The sequence below is a fragment of the Cervus canadensis genome, chromosome 7 (assembly GCF_019320065.1).
Source record: "Cervus canadensis isolate Bull #8, Minnesota chromosome 7, ASM1932006v1, whole genome shotgun sequence".
Taxonomy (NCBI): domain Eukaryota; kingdom Metazoa; phylum Chordata; class Mammalia; order Artiodactyla; family Cervidae; genus Cervus; species Cervus canadensis.
Genome location: NC_057392.1, coordinates 52,493,199 through 52,512,830, shown reverse-complemented (window position 1 = coordinate 52,512,830; position 19,632 = coordinate 52,493,199). Strand labels below are relative to the sequence as shown.

Below are 19,632 nucleotides of genomic sequence, written 5' to 3'. Positions count from 1 at the left end.
TTTGAATGCCTAATAGCAGGTACTTCAAGCAATTAAAACGCTCATTTAAAAAGCAGTTTTTAGAAATGAAGAGGAACAGGAGAGAAATAAAACTGAGAAGGTGAAGGCTACGAACATTTAAACTGCTTGATGAAAGAAGAAAAGCTGTTAGACTTGTTATAATTGGAACAGCACATTTAGGTCTCAAAGGAATATTCAGGCAATTGGAAAATACCTTTTCAAGTACAAGGCCAAGGGAGGAAGTCAACAGCAGGTGGGGGTGTGTAAACAAGTCAAATTTAGGTGAAAGAAGAGCAGGCATGTTTCATTATGGATTCTTGGAAGCCATTCCCTGCAGATTTAAGTGGGTAATTGAGAGTGACATTTAAAGTGGCAGGAGACTGTCTGGGCAATAGCTTGTGTTTTCCACATAGTCAGGTTCAAGTGCAAGAGGGGTCTTGTAAACAGAGTTCATGGCAGTCCTCTGTGATAGAAGAGGGGGTCACTAAGACTGCTTAGGGACCCAGGTAAACTTCCAGCCTCCCTCTTCATCTCGACGAACAAAAGCTTGTCCCTGGTGGAAGGAGTGCGTTTTCACATTACAGTGAGGGCTCAAGGATGTGGAAAAGGCCATCTCTGTCTTATTGGGTGACACATCAGAAGTATAGAAAGGAAGAGTTTGTAGTCCTCCTGGAGGATTTGAAAGTTGAGAAAGGAAGTGAAAATCTTCACTGTGGCTGGCAGTGCCTTGCGAGGGGGTTGTTCTATCACCTCCATAGTCAATTGGCAGATCTTCCCCAGGGGCATTGGGATAATCAATTGCCTCATCCAGAAACTGGGGAAATGTGCTAGTGGTCTGTCTGGCATGAGACGAGGGGGCACTGTAGTTAGCTGATGAGGTGTCATCAATGGTGTTGAGGTCTTTTAACCCCAGTGTCTGAAGAACCCAGGGATCCACAGGGGGTCCATGTTGTCCACAGTTAGCAAATTCACTAGCAAGGCTTCTCTTGGCATTTTTATGATGGGGAATCTCAGGAGGAAAATATATTTGCTCTTTGGGTTTCCTCTTCCCCTTTCTGAATTTTCTACATGCTTTGGAGAACTCATCTGATGACAGCAATTTCTGGGGAAATAGTATTTGAAAATACAATCAATCACCCAACATCATTTTCTTTACTATCGTCAAATATTTACTAGCTACATTAATCCCCTAGAAAACTTGAATAAATTTTTATTTTCTCATACAAAGCAAAGCTGATTGGATTAACCTGTCTTTAAGTTAAAATCTATGATGATCTCTTACCACTTAGAAGTTCCAATTCATATTATTGTACTAGTCATTTAAAAGTTGAAGGGAATAAATGATGTCTTTAAAATTTCAGTTCAGGGAAGTAATGATTATTGTTATTATGACAATAATAGCAACTATCATGTACTGAGGTAAATGCATGACCTCATTTTATGTAGATGCTATTGAAATCTTCTTTAATGAGGAAACAGGCAGAAGCACATTAGTGACTTGCTAAGGACTGCGCAACCTAGATTTAAACCTAAGCCATCTGAATCTAGATTGAACCACTGATTAAAATGCTAGGGAACATACTTCCTCTAATTTTATTAACTTTCATAGCACTCCCATGTGATATGTATCAAATTATTCTAAATCTTGCAAAATTGAGAACAAGAGAGAAAAAATTGCCTAATTAGTATCACTTACTGCTTTGATAACTGTCCTTTATTACAGAATGGTGGCTGAAGATTGGAGCCCAGACTAATAACTGAGCTATACTCTCTTTTCTTAACAAAGCAAACAGAATTCTAAAGAAACTAGCATAGTGGGTTTTCTTCTCTGAACTGTTATATCTGGTAAGAGTTGTAAGCAATATGATTGAATTAGATTAATAATGTAGCTTGCCTAGAAGTAAGGTAAAGATTGATGATAAGACAATAATGCTAAGAGAATGGCAAAAAGATAATAAAAAAATACAAAACCTCTCAAAAGGAAAAATTTTTAAAAAGGGACTAATGGCAAACTATCCATGAGTTAGAAACATTTTAAAGGGTAAGAACACAATGTTCATTAAAAGTTAATGTTATTGGCTATGTCTAATTGTCAGTTAAGAGATTTCAACTCCAGCCATATTTATAACATTTAGAGCTGGAAAGATTCTTAAAAGATCTTTTTAGTCCATCCACTTACAAATGAACTAAATGAGGCCCCAAGTGAGAGACTGATTCACCTAAAGTCAAACAGACAATTAAAAGAAATCTGTGTCTCTCAGATCTAATTCCCACCTCACTATTTTAAGATTAATTTCTGTTGTCTCAGCAACCCCCTTGACTGGTTTTTGATTCTTTAGCAACTCCTTTTGTAACATTATGACTAAAATCTGCAATCTAGATACTTCAGAGAAATGAGACATAAACATTCTTCTGAAAGTGCTGTTTTTCTTTCAGAAAAATTCATCCATCCTATTGATGAATTTCAAGACACATTGTTTCATGCACTTCTTAAATTTAATCAAGGACTTTTACCCAAATGGTCTTCTTTCTCATATCGCTCCTCTGTCTGTATAAAGGGGATAGTCACATACCTTGGCTTTTTCCTCAAGACATTTAACTAGAGCAGAATTCAGGTATTGTCTGAGATGATTATTCTCTTCATGTAACCTAGCAAGTTCTTCTTCCTTCTGTACCAGAGTATCTTGGAGCTGCAAAAAGCAGACAATGGTGATGGCTGCTCCACTATATTGACTTTGTAACCTTATAATAATACCACTGATCCTTAACCTACTTAAACTTGATTATTATTCTGTTTGTTTTCTGAACACAATCTCAGGGAGCCCTTGTCCTCCAAGGCGTAAATTCAATCTACACCCACCTTTTACCTGATTGTTCAGCTTTGTGCTCTGAATTTTTTTTATTCTTTGCAAAGTGTTTGGAGAGATTATATGACTTTTAAAATTGTAACCACAAGGAGATCAAGAAAGTATGTAGGTAAATGAGCTGCGTGCAACTGTTTAAATATAGAAAACAGTGTTTAGAAAGGTTTCGCTGAGCTTCTTTCTTGCATGTTAAAAAAAAAAAAGAAGAAAGAAAAAATAATATGGGTTGGATTCCCTCCATCTCAGATCAATCTGTTTGTATGTCCACAAGATTAAATTACTCTCAGAAATAACAACAAACAAAATATGGAAAATTAAGCAATCTTTGTAAGAATTTTTATAGTCATCTTCTCTGCTCTAAGTGATGAGCTATTTATGACTCAAAAATACTATCACTCTCATTATATCATTTGACCTTTCCACAGCAGTACAAATATCTCCATCTCATAGATTAAAGAAAAAGAAGATGCAAGAGGTCATATAGCTAACATGTAAGAGTTTAGGGCTTGACTGCAAGTCTTTCTAGAGGGTTTTGGTTTTGCTATTTTCTGTCACATTGATCACTTCACTTTGACTTCTCCATGGAAGCCATGTGACACTAAGGGACGATGTTGAGAATGAACTACTTGGAACATGGCTGATCTCAATGTTCTGATTATCTATACGTACCTGCTTATTCCTGTAGAGCTGAGAGGAAAGCTGAGCCTCTTCCCATGAACACAAATTAGGAACAGGGAAATTCGAGTCACCTGATGGTTCTATGTGAAAACACAAAACGGATAACTGAGAAAATACAAATGCAGTTTTTGTGTAATGAAGAACTAACCAAAGGATTTCAGAAAGGCAGTAAGTTCAATTACCTTTCTGAAGTTAGCCATTGACTTCACATGGGAAAATGACATATTTAAAGTTTTCAGAAGGGGCAGGAATGCTATGAAAGACAAATATTTAAAAACTATCTGCAAGTGTCTACAGAGGTCAATTTTCAGGAGATAAGAGTTCCTATCTGCATTACTAATTCATGCAAATATTTATTGGCCCCACCCTCAATTAGGCCTACATTGCAATTCCACTATGTTTTCTAAGCTTTTATCTTATTTTCTAAGCTGTAGTGCTTAGGTAATATAGTGTTTGTCTGTAGAATCAAATCCTATTTTTGATGTTACCATTTTTTTTCCCAGATGAAAATCTCTGCCTATCAGTGAAGTTTGATGGAGAGCATCTATTCAGAATTTTATGGAATAGCACTTTCTATTTTAAAATAATTTGAACTTTTCTCTCTGAAGAACTCAATGAAAATCTCAAAACTGTACTAAAACTCATATATGTCAAATGTCATCACCTGTATGTTTTATGTTTTTTCAAAGTTTTTGTGTTTTCATGTTTGACAGCAAACTATGCCTACCAATAAGACTGCTTGGGCATGCTAAGTTAGTTTACTTTTAATTTCTTTTCCTGATTTAGTACAGTTTAGAATCTTGATCACCTCTAACTAAAATATTACTGAAATAGTTTTTATTAAATTGGAATGATGGAAAACAAGATAGGAATAAAATTTTATACAGTCTTTGGTTTCATAATCTTGGGTATTCTGTTTTCTTTGTTTCTTGTGATAGAAAGCTAAAATTAAATAATACCCTTTCAGACACTAAGTGTGTTTCAAAAATTGGGGGCTTTTTGCTTGTGTCTTTCTTCAAATCCAACAAATTTATGTGGTAGAAATAGCACTACAGATAAAGAATTCTGAGGTGTCTTATAGTTATTCCAGAAACTTGAGTGTTAATATAGAAAATTTGTTTCATATTTATAGAAACTGTTTACCAGCCCCATGGCAAAATTAATGTCATTTCCCATAAAAGTTATGTTCCCCTCCAAAGCTGAAGTCTTCTTTAGGCAAAATGGGACTTTTTTTTTTCCATTTAAAAGGCACTATTCATAGAATTTTCTTTTTGAAATAAAAGATTAAGTTAGTAATTTTGCTTGCTTCTCTCTCATTCCCAGGGAAATATTCCTTAATTAAAACAAAAACAAACAAACAAACAAACAAAACCACCACAACAAAAAACTTCTAACTAGTATCTTAATTCCCAAAGCATTCACTAGTATTGTTTATATAACTTTGACCTAGACCTAAACTTTCTCAATGACTTGGAAATCTCCAAGAACTGTAAAGTATACATATTATACTTTATGTATAGTATAGTATGGAAGAAATACATATTATCCAGTGGGCAAGGAGTAGAATCCCATATTCACTATTTGGCAAGTACAAAAAAAGCTAGTTATTTGGGCTGCAAAATATAGGAGTCTTAGGCTTTCTTAAACCTTGCCTATCATTCCTTCTCCTAGAGTTCTAGCCCACAATGCCTTGCAACTGTGGGTACTGGGGAAGGGCTTCAGATCTACCAGCAAAGCAGAAGAGCAGAACTTACCCTGTGTCTGTGGTGCCTGTTGGGGCTCTCTGTTGTCCAGGAGACCAGCAGCCCAGAAAGAGACCCAAGTCTCCGTGGAAACGTCAACACTAGATTCTGACGTTGTAGCGGAATACGGACAATTATAGCTCTGGCCTCCTACAAAGTACTGGTCTTGGCAAGGCAGAACGGTGTTCTGTAAAATTCAGTACGTAGGTTGGTTGGGAGTGGGGTGGGGGTTGTCCCAAGAGATGCGGTGATGGGCATTCAGAGGGGGAAAAGAGTGGGAGAAAGAAGCAGAAAATACATGCAGTGAATAAAAACCAATAAAGATGCTAAATATAGATCCCAGATTAATTTTGAGTGATCCAAATATAATTACTAGAAAGGAATCAGCTTCTTGGTTCATCCAGTACTTCCTGTAGGTCCTCTCAGCATAGAACAGGCTAGTATTGGATGGACCAAATTTGTAAATATCCAGCAGTATTCTCTGTTGCTATGCCTCAGTCATCTAACAGGCTACCCAAGATCTAAGCAAAAGAAATTCTACTTAACGAATGAATCATGTAAGAACTATTTGACTCTTTCTTGCAAATATCTTAGTTATATTTCTAATAACCTTAAAAAACTTAGAATGTTAGGACTGGAATGGACAGAACATACCATATACCCTAACTATTAAATTTTAGTTTCTGAATCATAAACTTGCTCCATTCCGCCCTTCTTTCCTCTCTTCCTCTGACTTTAAATGCTCCTGGATCCTCTTGAAATAGATTAGTTAGGAAAGACAGCAAGCTCTACGTATGTCTCTCCATCACCAGGTCTCAATGCCTTTCCAAAGTTATCTTGCACCACTAACTGTCTGGCATGTATTCTCTACTGTGTTCTGAGCCAGTGAACACCCTCCTGCCCCTGCCTCCTCAAACCTCAAACACACAGTCTTTCCAGATGTCCAGCCAGGGGCAGGTATGCAGCCTCCCTGGGTTAATTTGTACAACAGACCATTCCTAATTATTTGTCAATGTTTAATCAGGTAAAAGCCATTCATTTAATCAGAGCCTAGCTTCGGACAAACTCTTTTTGACCACGACAAGTCTTTTGTTGTCTTGTGAACTTTCCTGGGCATAGCATAAACAGAGAGAAAACAAATAAGAAGAGGAAAAAAGAAAGTTAAGTCAATTAACTCATTCTTTGTTAACATTCCCAATAAGTTAAGTTTTGAAAAAGTCCAGTCTTGAAGCAAGTCCAGCGTGGGCATTGCAGACCAAAGAAATTCGGCCAAAGGTTTATCAAGTGCTATTTTCTTTTATTCTAAAGGCATGTTTGCAGGCTCTTTCCCTGAGGTTATTATTGGAATCAGAGCTGTGCTCTTATGCAATTGACACCTGAGAAGAAAACAAACCCCAAATACCCCTAGCCTCAAGTTCAAGTGTTTGCAAATATGTGCATAATCCAGAGGAAGAGGTGGAATGAAAAGTGAGTGCAGGTGTAAAGAAACGGTTGGGAGAATGTCCAGAATAGAAATAAAGGACAAAAGGATGAGAGAGGTTGAGAATGAAAGAGACAGAGAGGCAGACATAGCAAGCCAAGAGAAGATAGGGGAGAGGAAAGGGGAGATGGAGCAGCAAAGAAGACCTGTTTTAATTGGCAGGTAGCAGAGAAATCTTGTTTCCAAGGTGGAAGAAATTCTAAAGGCAAAGCTTTCTGGCTCTCTGAGCGCCCCCGGTTTCGCCAGGGAACTAGCTAATGCCAGCTCCTCACTTACCATCTTGCCCTGGAAGAAGGCGCTGAGGAAACTCAGCCCACTCTTAATTTTCGGATAAGCGGGTGGGAGCTTTAAATGGGACTGAGGGGAGGAGCTAGGAGAGGCGAGTTCTAATCTGCAGGAGCTCCCGGTGACGAGCGCCGCCCTCTGATTTGGTGCGAGGCTGTCAGGCTGGTGACGTGGGTCAGGAGACATCCAGCCAAAGCCAAGGTCACTGGCACTCTCGGCGACCTGCTCCCTGGACCCAGGATCAACGGCTCCGGGTTCCGGGCTGTGTGTTCACGGCCGGCCCGCGGCGCTCCGGGCGTGCAACGCGGCTTCAAAATCCGCGCGGATGCGGGCTCGCTGCGCGGCCCACTGGCCCGGGCATCGGGAACCGCGGTGACGGCGCCGCCCTGACCGGTGGGGCGCACCAGCTCCAGCCCGAGGGAGTCTGCAGCTGCCGGGCTGGGCGGGGCGCACAGGTTGGCCCCAGAGCCAGAGCGTGTTGTCAGAAAAGCCCACACCAGCTTCTCAGGCATCAGAGCAGCACTTGGGGAAGCCTTCCAACCCCCAGGTGAATACTGCTCCTGGGTATTCTCTGGCTGCTCGGTGAATATTAACTTGCTGTATGACGTTGCTGACTGATTGGCTTTTTCCTACTATTAAATATGTCTCATTTTCTCCGCCTTCTGAAGCGGGTGTGAAATGTGGAGGTGATATATTCCTTCTAGAAAGTAAGCTTCAGGGGAATAGCCGTTTCTGACTATTTTGTTCACTGCTGTCTCCTAAACTCCCGGAACAATTTCTAACATGTAATGAGTGCCGAATAAAGAATGAATTAAGCTATAAATTTAGGAGTCTCAATTGTGTCTCTGTGTTGGTCTTTCTTCACAACTACTATTATATAGACTAAATTAATATAATAAAGAAAATTTAGTGTGCTAATATTTCTCAATTAGAGTGTTTTATTTCTGCCATTTTTCCTCTTGCATTTTATTCTCACCATTCCTATGATGTTATATTCAGAGGAGAAAAATGAATAATGTCATTTATAAAACTATTCATCTACCACTAAGAATCAACTCCTGTTTCATCTGCAATAACCCAGGAAGTCAGTACTCTTGTTGTCCCTGTTTCAAAAGATAGTGAATGAAGCACTGAAGTTAAATTTGACCAATGTTCACACAATTAGAAAGTGGCAGACTAGAGATCTGAACTTCTGGCTCCAGCATCCATGCTAATTATCATAATTATAGTTTCTGACTCTCTTTGACTTCTTTCTACCGTACATTAATGGCCGTTTATGTAATGGGCATTTTTTATGGATTGAATTGTGTTCCCCTCAATTTTATATGTGCTGAATCCCTAACCCTCAATGTATTAGAAGATAAAGCCTCCAAAGGTTTCTTAACCTCATGAAGATTAAGAAGTCATGAGGGTGGCAGTCTAATCTTATAGGTCCGAGGTCATAAGGAAGAGACACCAAGGATGGCATGCACAGAGAAATGACCCGAGAGGACACAGAGACCTGCATGTCAAGGAGCGCGGTCCCAGGAGAAATCAAGAAGTCCACTGACTTCCTGATTTTTGAACTTGCAGCCTTTAGAACTGTGAGAAAATAAATTTCTGTCATTTAACCCATCCAGTCTGTGGTTCTTGTTATGGAAACCCTAGCAGACTAATACAGACATAGTGAAGGAACTGAGAAAAGTTCTGATTCTGATTTGCAAAATCCTTTCTCTAAACTAGTTTTGACCTTTATTCATTCTGCCTTGTATTTACCATACGAGCATTTAGCAGTAACTAATATATAACAGGGGTTTCCATGGTGGCTCCATGGTAAAGAATCTGCCTGCAATGCAGGAGATGCAGGAGATGCGGGTTCGATCCCTAGGTTGGGAAGAACCCCTGGAGGAGGGCATAGCAACCCACTCCAGTCTTGCCTGGGGAATCCCATGGACAGAGGAACTTGGCAGGATCAGTCCAAAGGGTTGCAAAGACCTGGACACAGCTGAAGCAACTTAGCACACACATGCACACAAAACATAGCAGATGCTCATTAAGTTCTGTGTCCAAAATTAAAAAAAAAAAAAATGGAAGAAGAAGGTGCCAGATTCAGTAGAGTCTCTTTCTGTTTTTCTAATACTGTTGATTCACAAGCCTTTTTAAGTGACTAGTACCAGGTTTGAGAATCACTCCCTGAAAGATATTGCCAGAGTCACTCAACAGGACTCATCTCAGACAGTGATGTGAGACGGTGGTCTCCTCTCTGCTCTTGCTGCATGAAGGGCAAGGATGCCCTGGCAATGTGCCCCTGACATGATGGGGAAAATAGACCAAAATCCATTTAGGTGGTAAGAATCCGTGATCTTCTTCAGAGCAAAGAAGATCCTAATGAGCTTTGCAGTGAGCACCAGGGACAAGAAAAAGGAGGAGGGAGTTGTTTTGCTTTGGGAAACTCTCATAAATAAGACATTTAAGCCTTTGGAAGATACAATTTCTTGACTCCAAAAATGATACAAATAGATAAGTAAGCATGCATGTGTGTGTGGTAAATTGCTTCAGTCATGTCCAACTCTTTGTGACCTCATGAACTATATAGCCCATCAGACTCCTCTGTCCATGGGATTCTTCAGGCAAGAATACTGGAGTGGGTTGTCATACCCTTCTACAGGGGATCTTCCTGACCCAGGAATTGAACCTGTGTCTCTTAGATCTCCTGCATTGGCAGATGGGCTCTTCTCCACTAGCACCACCTGAGAAGCCCTAAGCAAATATGGAATGATATAAAGGGCAGAACTTTGTTTACATCCAAATTTACCTGCATTCAAATTCCTGCTCTATCTTCTGAGACTGAGTCAACTGAGGCTATATTATGGTCTCCAAATCCTCAGCTAGCTCCTCTGGTGAATTAAGAAAGTACCTACTTGAGAGGTTTGTTAAAAACCTGATTACTAATGGCTTGAAAATCCCTAATTCACTGCCTAAATCATGACTTGGAGCTATTATTATTGTTAGGTATAGAAGACTCTTTGAACACATAAGCTGTAGTGCCTTGCCTACTAAAAATAAATAAATATATGAACTATATTTGTAAAATTCCCAGGTCTTTATTTTTTTGAGGAGTAGAAGTATTTTTTTAAGCTTTTGACTGATTTTCAGCACACAAATATTTCATAAATCCTTAACTGCTTTAGCTTAGTGACATGGGAGTGTACATGATGGCAGAGAATCTTTAAACAATGAAGAGCTATTGACAATTTAATATAAATCAGAAGATAAAGCTTTCCTGAAATCATCAACTACTAGAAAAAATTTCCAAATTCTTAAGGTTTGATTTAAGCTCATATTTTTATTTAAGGTCTACTGCTTAGATATTGGAGAAGGCAATAGCACCCCACTCCAGTACTCTTGCCTGGAAAATGCCATGGGCAGAGGAGCCTGGTGGGCTGCAGTCCATGGGGTCCCTAAGAGTCGGACACAACTGAACGACTTCACTTTCATGCATTGGAGAAGGAAATGGCAACCCACTCCAGTGTTCTTGCCTGGAGAATCCCAGGGACGGGGGAGCCTGGTGGGCTGCCGTCTATGGGGTCACATAGAGTCGGACACAACTGAAGTAACTTAGCAGCAGCAGCAGCAGCTTAGATATAAGCCTTATTGTTTATTTGATTATTTTTTTTAATGAATCAATTCAGCAGTAATGTGAAATCCTTTGGCCATTTTTTATTTATAAGTATGAAAGAAGGTGCACCTTCCTTAGTGACTGCAACCCACGTGGATTTTTTTTCTTCAATGGAAAATAAGATCAGCTTAAAACTACCTTTTGTATAGTGGCTGAAGGGATGGTGTTAAAAGGTAGGTGGCTAATAACAGCCCAGTTGTTGAATCAGGGCACTGCCTCCTGCCAGGGTAAAAATATAACAAAATAGAAGGTAATTTGATCCACACACAAACCAAGTCTGCAGGCAAAAAAAAAAAAAAGAGAGAGAGAGTATGATCAGAGGTGGGCCAAGGAGATAAATAGATTGGCATATGGAATGTTCTTTTATTTCACCCCTGGAGGACTCTTTATTTGACTACCTCATTAGTGAATTCAGACTAACACTTTAATGAATTCAGTAGCATGTATAATAAAAGAACAATTTAAAAATTATCTGTAAAATATAACCTTTCCCTATAGGTTTTATAGCTAAGTCTCCAGGGAATAGAAAGATACTGTGCCTGCTTTCACATATAGGTAAAAAAAAAAAAAAGCAAAACCCTTAGAGAAAATTCAATGCAGTAACTGATTTACAGTAGGAGATTTAACATTTGCATGTTTTATTTCAGCATGCCTAGAGAACCATGACATATTTAGTATTAATGTTAAATATCACTCCTCCAGGGCGATACACAGAAATCAGTCATGTCAACATGGACAGAATCTTGCCTTCCGTTCACCCACCACTTACCCAGCATAGCTTCTAGTAACCATCACATATGCAATAGCTTGCATGCGTGCGTGCTCAGTCACTTCAGTCGACGTTTGACTCTTTGTGACCCCATGGGCTGTAGTTCTCCAGGCTCCTCTGTCCATGGGATTCTCCAGGCAAGAATACTGGAGTGGGTTGCTATGCCCTTCTCCAGGGGATCTTCCCAACCCAGGGATAAAACCCATGTCTCCTGCATTGCAGGCACATTCTTTATCCACGGAGCCACCTGAGAAGCTCACACAATAACTTATGCCCTGGTAAAAGCTATCTCTACATGAACAAAGAGTATACAAAAGAGAGTCAACTGTTAGTATCAGGTTATTAGCCAGAAAAGACAAACTATAGAGTGCAATGTTCTATACAGGCCTGACTCAGACTAGTGCTATGTAGAATGAGGGGGCAGGAGAATGGAGATATATGACACTATTTTATTGGATGTTTCAGCCAGAATTTATTCCAATAGCTTTATAACCAGCTTTAGACCTTTATTTATTGACTCATTGAGTGATTGCTTAATTTTTCAATTGTATTGGATTGTATTAAGAACCATCATATACTATAATAATATTCACAAATCTTTCAAATATCAACCCTTTACTTCATAATGAAGGCTACCTAGCAAGTGAATGCAATATTCACTGTGTAAAGTGAAACAAACCCCTTTTATATTCTGTAATATTTCTTTTTCTGATTTTTTTCCTAAAATAACACTTGAGAAAATAATATTTGTGAACAAATATCCCATTCCTCCCAGGCCCTGTCAGGTCACTATGAGGCCTGGAGGCAGTGCTGTCTCCCAAGGCTCTAACTCGCGCTTTGGTGTACTGTGCTCTGTGACAACCACTCTCATCAAATTGGAAATAAAATAATCTCAATACTACTGTAAAGTTACATGAGCAGTGAAAGCTATTTGCATTAACAGAAAGATTAGAAATGTGGAATCATGAACGACACAAAACAAATGCAACTCCACCCATCATTTCTTCACTCCAATCACATTAGTAAATCATGGAAATAGTGAATTATTATGATTATTATGTATCATAGATATGCTGATCCATTCTAACCTGAAATAAAATGGATTTCTGCTTCAGGAACCTTAGTACTTTCATTAATTAGACTTCAGTATCTTTGCTGCTCCTTCAGTCTCTCTTAGGGATTTTTGATCTTGAGGTTAGTGGCTGGATTGCTGACTAGGCATTAAAGAACTGAAAGGTGCATTAGCACGGATCGTGGCATCTAATTTTATCCTAATGAGAATAAAAATAAGGATATCACTGACTGGTTTCTTCAAAAAGTTTAGTTCAGAGTGTAAGAGCAAAACAGGACACCCAGGACCAGACTCCTTCTGCCCTGGAATGAAGAATCTGAAATAATATGACATCTTTCATGAAAAGAAGATAAAAATATATGCTTATATATAAAATATTAAGCTAAAGTGAAGTTATAATCCCATTTATTTTTGTAATCCATAAAAATCCAGAAAATGTTAGCTGAATTCTTTTTGACCCAATAATTTGTGGCAAAATCACATTATTTACAATCAAAGAAGTTTACTTTGAAATTAGTAATAATCAGATTTGGATGTCTCTAGTCAAACTTTTTTCTACTTTTTTTTTTATTATTAAATGAAAGCATAATGCCAACCTCTAGTTAGTGGAAGCATTTATACATTCAAAAACAATCTGAGGAAAATACAGAGAATAATGAAATTGCTGTTGTTCAGTTGCTAAGTTGCATCCAACTCTGTGACCCCATGAACTGCAACACGCCAGGCATCCCTGTCCTTCACTATCTCCCGGAGTTTGCTCAAACTCATGTTCATTAAGTTGGTGATGTAATTAATAATGCTAAATAACATTTAAGTGAATAAACAGAAGCATTAGACTATGAATAAGGTACCATGACAACAATAAAGTGAAACTCCAAAATCCTCTGTGAATGTATAAATAGAGGGCCATGATGTGCAAATAATCTGGTTTTGCTTCCTCCAAACAGAAACCTTCGAGCTGTCTGCCTCTGGAGCAGCAGTATTAGCACTGCATGACCAAACTATAGCTAATAATCTTAAATACAATAAGTTTTCATAGCTTCATTTAAAGGTGAGAGGGTATCATAACACAAACAGGTGAACTGACCAAGCTCTTAAAAAATATAGTTTATCGTCCAAGAACACAACTGGTAAGAACTCAAGTTGCATATTGCATAACTTTAGTCTTTTAAAAAAATTACTAGCAACCATTCTTTGAGGATTCTTTAGTATGTATCTATTTACATGTATATAAATGTACATGTTTATATGTTTGCTTATATATATATTAATATATGCATATATCTGACAGAATCAATGAAGCCCATTGCCTTGAAATACTTACAGAGTGAAGTGAAAAAGGTGTTGGTAAACAAAGACTTGTACTCCTCTTTCACTTTTCTATAAAGGGCAGCTGTTCCCATGAGAAGAACGTTATTTGATTGGTGAGATTGGAGAAAGGAAAGGAAATGAATTATCCACATTTATGTCAGCATCTACATAACATATACTATTTCTGCTTCCTTTGAGGAAAGGAAGAAGGGAGGATTCCATCCCAAATAGAAGTGTGTGTGGCTGGTCAGTGTCACCATGATAAGGCAAATAACTACTAGGAAGTCTATTAAAACTATAAATATTTAAGTCATATTTGACAATCAAGCTTCTTTTTTTCAAGTGATAAAGATAACTTTTATTTCACATACCTGCCTTTTTGTGTCTATAGCTTGTTTTTAGCTCAAGAAAGAAAGAAAGAATCGTTGTTTACTGCCACATATACATAGGCACACACACACAAATTCTATGCTTTCTAATAAAACATAAGTAATCAGAAAAAAATTATATGAAGTCAGCCATATATGTATATTTTAAGAACTTTAAAATATCCATATTGGGACTTCACTGCTGGTCCAGTGGTTAAGACTGAGCTCCCAATGCAGGGGGCCAAGGTTTGATCCCTGGTCAGGGAATTAGATCCCACATGCTGCAACTAAGATCTGGTGCAGTCAAATAAATGAATAAATATAAAAAATAAATAAATAAAATATCCATATCTTTTAGATAAGCAGCACAAAATTATCACTTTATAAAAGTAATAAATTTGATCAAAAATAATATACCACTTTGATTATCATATCGGTATAATAAACACTGTAAAAACTTTCTAAATGTCCAATAAGAGACTCTTTCAATAAATTGCTTTTGAAAGGACTTTCAATAAATAGAGTCCATGTATGTTCATAGCATGGACTATGTATTCATAGAAAATATTTTTGGAAAAGTGTTACAGACATGGACAAACAGCATTATGTTAACTATTAGGATAATACCAGTATATTCATACAATCAAAAACGTAAGGGGAAAATCACTAGAGATAATTTTTTGTGGTATAACATCATATTTAAAATGAAAGCAACTTTAACAGCAGTAATAGATAATATCTGTGTATGTACTGATTAAAATAAGTATTTCATATGTTTTTGTTTGAATCCAAATTTGTAGTATGAAGGAGGAAGCAGGGGCAGAAAGATTCTTTATTTCTTTTCTTTCCACAGCTTCAAAGCTATTTTAAAAATTGTACAAGTCTACAGAGAGGACAAAAACGCTTTACAACAAAATAGGCACTCTATTTATTTTATTTATACTGCATTGCTCCAAAATGCCAAAATTTACAAAGACTTAGTGAGGCTTTGATACTAAAATAAAACATTACAAAATATAAGAAGGTTTGGGTCTTTCTTAAATATATAAAAGAAGAAAATTAATTATTATAATCTTTAAATGAAAACAAAATATTAAAGAGATTAAATAGAACTAGTGCCAATAGGTAGAATTAATAAGTTAGAAGATTTCAGTTTAAAAAAGAAAGACATTCTAACACTCAGTACTATGTAAAGATAGAACTAGATACTTTGTGAGTAGTGAGCTCTTGGTCACTAAAAAAATTCAAAGAAGGGCCAGATTACCAGTAATCTCAGATTTTTTTTATTTTTCATTCATACTCTGATAATACTAAGAAGATATGCTCCTTAAAATTATTTCCAATATTAAGAATTTACAATTCAACAGGATTTTGAGATTAAGAATATTTGTAATTAATTTCCATGTATATCTTTACAGGGATAGAGAACAGAGATTTAGAGTTCTACTGTGATTTAGTTGAACTTCCATTGGGCCACGGGTGATTTGGAATATGGCAAGAGGGTGGCAGTGGGTGAAAATGTTGGTTGTAGGGAAGGGTCACTGCCAATCCCCATTCCTTTAGCATCTTTTCCTTCAATCTCAGAGTCCCTACACATCCTGAGAACTAGTCATAGTAAGTGAAAGAAGTACACTTAGTGTGAGGATATATTGAGTCCATCCCAGGTTTTAAGTGCTTAAGTTGTAAGGAAAACTAAGAATATGGAGTGCAGGACCTTTATGAGTCAGGTTATACTAAGTCATAACTTACCAGGGCTCAAGGGAAAATTAAAGGTGACCAGGCTGAGCTTTAATTTCCTAAAGGAAATCAGTCTTGAATACTCATTGGAAGGACTGATGTTGAAGCTGAAACTCCAAAACTTTGGCCCCCTGATGCGAAGAGGTGACTCATTTGAAAAGACCCTGATGCTGGGAAAGATTGAGGGTGGGAGGAGAAGGGGACAACAGAGGATGAGGTGGTTGGATGGTATCACTGACTCACTGGGCATGAGTTTGAGAAAACTCCAGGAGTTGGTGATGGACAGGGAGGCCTGGCATGCTGCAGTCCACGGGTTGCGAAGAGTCGAACACGACTGAGCAACTGAACTGAACTGAAATTAGGTGTGATGCCTTAATAAATTGTAAAATTTAATAAATAAATAAAAGCCAATAAGGAGAAAATGGATCAAAAAGTGATCATCAGAAAAGAAGGAGACTGTGAAAATGGCTTTACTAAATCCTTTGGTTTCTTGAGGCTAAAAAAACCACATACTAAGTAAGTATTTTACTTTTTGCTTTTGGTGAAACAAAAGATGACCTTTCATCTTTTGCTCTCCTTTATTCAGTCATTTTGCTGCAGATATTGGGTTCTGTATTCATGTTGCATTGGAAATTTGAACTATATTCTAGCTGAAAATATATGTACAGAACAGAGAAAGTCCTACAAATTTGATGAGACTCAAGAATCACTCATTCTACATTAAATCAGAGGCCAAAAGAGAAATGAGGCAGAAATTACAGGGACACGGATTTAGTTTCAATAGCTAAAGATACTTTTTCAAAGAGCTGTCAAAACAGAAATAATTTTCTTTTTTCCTTAAGCAATAGTGGGTACTCCACATCCCTGGAGGTATTCCATCACAGGCAGAAAACAGAAAGGTTATTTAGTGAATGCAGTAGGCATTCATTCAAAAAGTAAGTGAGTTCTTCCATTTTCTTCTGTTTTATATATGTAATGGGGATAATAAGCTCTGCCTTAATGATGTTTCTGCTCTAGTAGGTGAACACTGTGCATATAGTTACCTAAATTGAAACTGTGGTAAGTGCAATGAAGGGGGAATTACAGGGTGTGGGAATGTTGAACCTGTGTTCCTAACATTTACCTGGAAGAAGAAAGCTGGTAGTAGACTGAGGTGTCAAGATATATTTTCTTGAGGAAATGACATTTTAGCAAAGATCTGAAGGAAGAGTTGGAGTTGAACAGGTGGAGGAGAGGTAAATATAAAACAGGGAAGGTAAAAAGCACATGCAAAGGTACTGAAACCCATTCTGAACCAAAGCGATGAGTAATGGGGCTGTGAAAGCATATGAGAACAGGTCATAAAGGCATCAAGCTCTATCTTAAGAGTAGTGGGAAGTTATTGAGGGTTTAACTAGATGAGTAAAGTGACATTTGTTTCCAAAACACCAATTATTGGATAAAATAAGGGTCTTCCAAATTCAGGATTGTATAAAATGGAGGCCCTCCTCCAGCCAGTTACACCTGGGCAATTCACGTCCCTATACCCTTGGGCAGAACAAGTTCTCCTATAAAAACAAAATGAAAATATTATTTTTCTTGATCTTGGGTTGTGCCTAAAACTTTAAATCTCTGGATTTATAATTTTTAAAATAGAAAGAGGCTTTAGATATAATTGCATCTAATCTCTTACCTCCTGAGGAACAACCAGAAGAGTTCTGGAGCTTCCCAAGACCACTTGTTAAGTGCAAAACTAGAACCAGAAACTGAATCTACAAATTTCCACTCAATCTTGCTACTAATCAATGTTGTTTTTTAATAAATGATTAGTGATTATAATAATTCTTCAATGTTTAAGAGGCAGTCACATTTTTCAATTTGAGGTCTTGAGCTATGGAGCTTTTACTTTATAGTTGAGAATGGTTAAAAAGTTATTCTAATGGCCTTCTTCAGGTATTCTAAATATTGTGAGGAAAACATAGTACTCTGAAATTAAATTACAGTTGTATTAGTCATATATGCCATTTTTTTAAGCATCATTATTCAGTTGTAATATAAAATGCTACCATATTCTTAATATCAATCCAAACTCTGGTTGCAGGAGGGCTTTTTAAGCATAAATGCATACTTTTTATAGACCTACTCTATTATCAACTTTAAAATATGCAACAGTCACTATGCTGTACATTACATCCCCATGATTTATTTGCTTTATAGTTTGAAGTTTGTACCTTTTGAGTACATTCAGCCATTTTGCCCATTTCCCCACATCTATCTCTGGCAACTACCAATCTGTTCTCTGCATTTATTAGTTTTCACTTTCTTTGTTTGTTTTTAGAGTCTACATAAAAGTGAGATCATACAGTATTTGACTTTCTCTTGCTGACATTTCATTTGATATGATGCCCTCAAGATCCATCCATAATGTTGCAAACAGCAAGATCTCTTTCTTTTTTATGGCTGAATAACATCCCATTACGTATGTGCAGTTGCTGCTAAGTCGCTTCAGTCATGTCCGACTCTTTTCCACCCTATGAATGATAGCCCACCAGGCTCCTCCGTCCATTGGATTCTCCAGGTAAGACCACTGGAGTGGGTTGCCATTTCCTCCTCCAGGGAATCTTCCCACCCAGGGATCAAACCCGCGTCTCTTATGTCTCCTGATTGGCAGGCAGGTTCTTGACCACTAGCGCCATCTGAGAAGCCCTGTTACACATGTATGTACATGAGATTACATACAAGGGAACAGACATGCAATATTTCAAAGGTTTATTTTTCTTATTGTACACAGATATTCCTCAACTTAAAATGGTGCTACATCCTGATAAACCCTAGGTTGAAAACATTAAGTTGAAAATGTATTTAATACACCTAACATACCAAATATCATAGCTAGCCTAGTCTAACTTAAAAGTGCTCAGCACACTTATATTATCTTACATGGGATTCTCCAGACAAGAATACTGGAGTGGGTTGCCATTTCCTCCTCCAGGGGATCTTCTGAACCCAGAAATCAAACCGGTGTCTCTTGTGTGTCCTGCACTAGCAGGCGGATTCTTTACCCACCTTACCCTTATGTTTACCCTCACTGCCACTGGCCAGCATCACAAGAGAATATTGTACCATATAATGTTAGCCTGGGAAAAGACTGAAATTCAAAATTCAAAGTATGGTTTCCACTACTGTATATCATTTTTGCACCATTGTAATTGGGTCAAACCACTGTAAGTCAGGGACTGTCTGTATTGAGTAATTGTGGTCTATCATTCAAATTGTTGTAATTCATTGAATATTGTATTATTTTCTCATGATTCCCCTAAAATTCTCTGACTAAATCTGTTCTTTATGCCAAAATAAATATGTACATTGAGAATTGATTTAAGTTTCCTTCTTCCCTGTGTTGCTGTGTAAGTGTGAAGCCTATATGAAGGTAAAGGTTTTTATGGGAGTAATTTTTACCCTTATTTGCTTCTTGTTTGATGTCCTTGCATTTTCTTAGTTTCTTCTGTCTCTCCTATTTTTTCTATGCCAACTTCATGTATTTTTCTATTCCTTTAAGGAGTTTAAGTGTTTTCTGGAAAGAGGTGGAGAATAGTTAATAATGAAGAACATATATAAGTAAATAAGGAAGCTCTGAACAATAGAAAAAATGTGCAATGGACTTTATTCATAGAAGAAAATAGCAAATG

General features: G+C 37.5%; 1 protein-coding gene across 1 annotated transcript; it reads right to left on the bottom strand.

Annotated features, from left to right (window-relative positions):
- Positions 1-307: 307 nt before the first annotated feature.
- GMNC (geminin coiled-coil domain containing) lies at positions 308-7,245 on the bottom strand. Its single transcript, XM_043474109.1, has 5 exons — positions 7,041-7,245; positions 5,297-5,471; positions 3,534-3,622; positions 2,574-2,690; positions 308-1,102 (listed from the first exon to the last, which is right to left on the bottom strand). The coding sequence occupies exons 1-5, from the start codon at positions 7,233-7,235 to the stop codon at positions 485-487; spliced, it is 1,194 nt and encodes a 397-aa protein (XP_043330044.1). The 5' UTR covers positions 7,236-7,245; the 3' UTR covers positions 308-484.
- Positions 7,246-19,632: the final 12,387 nt, after the last annotated feature.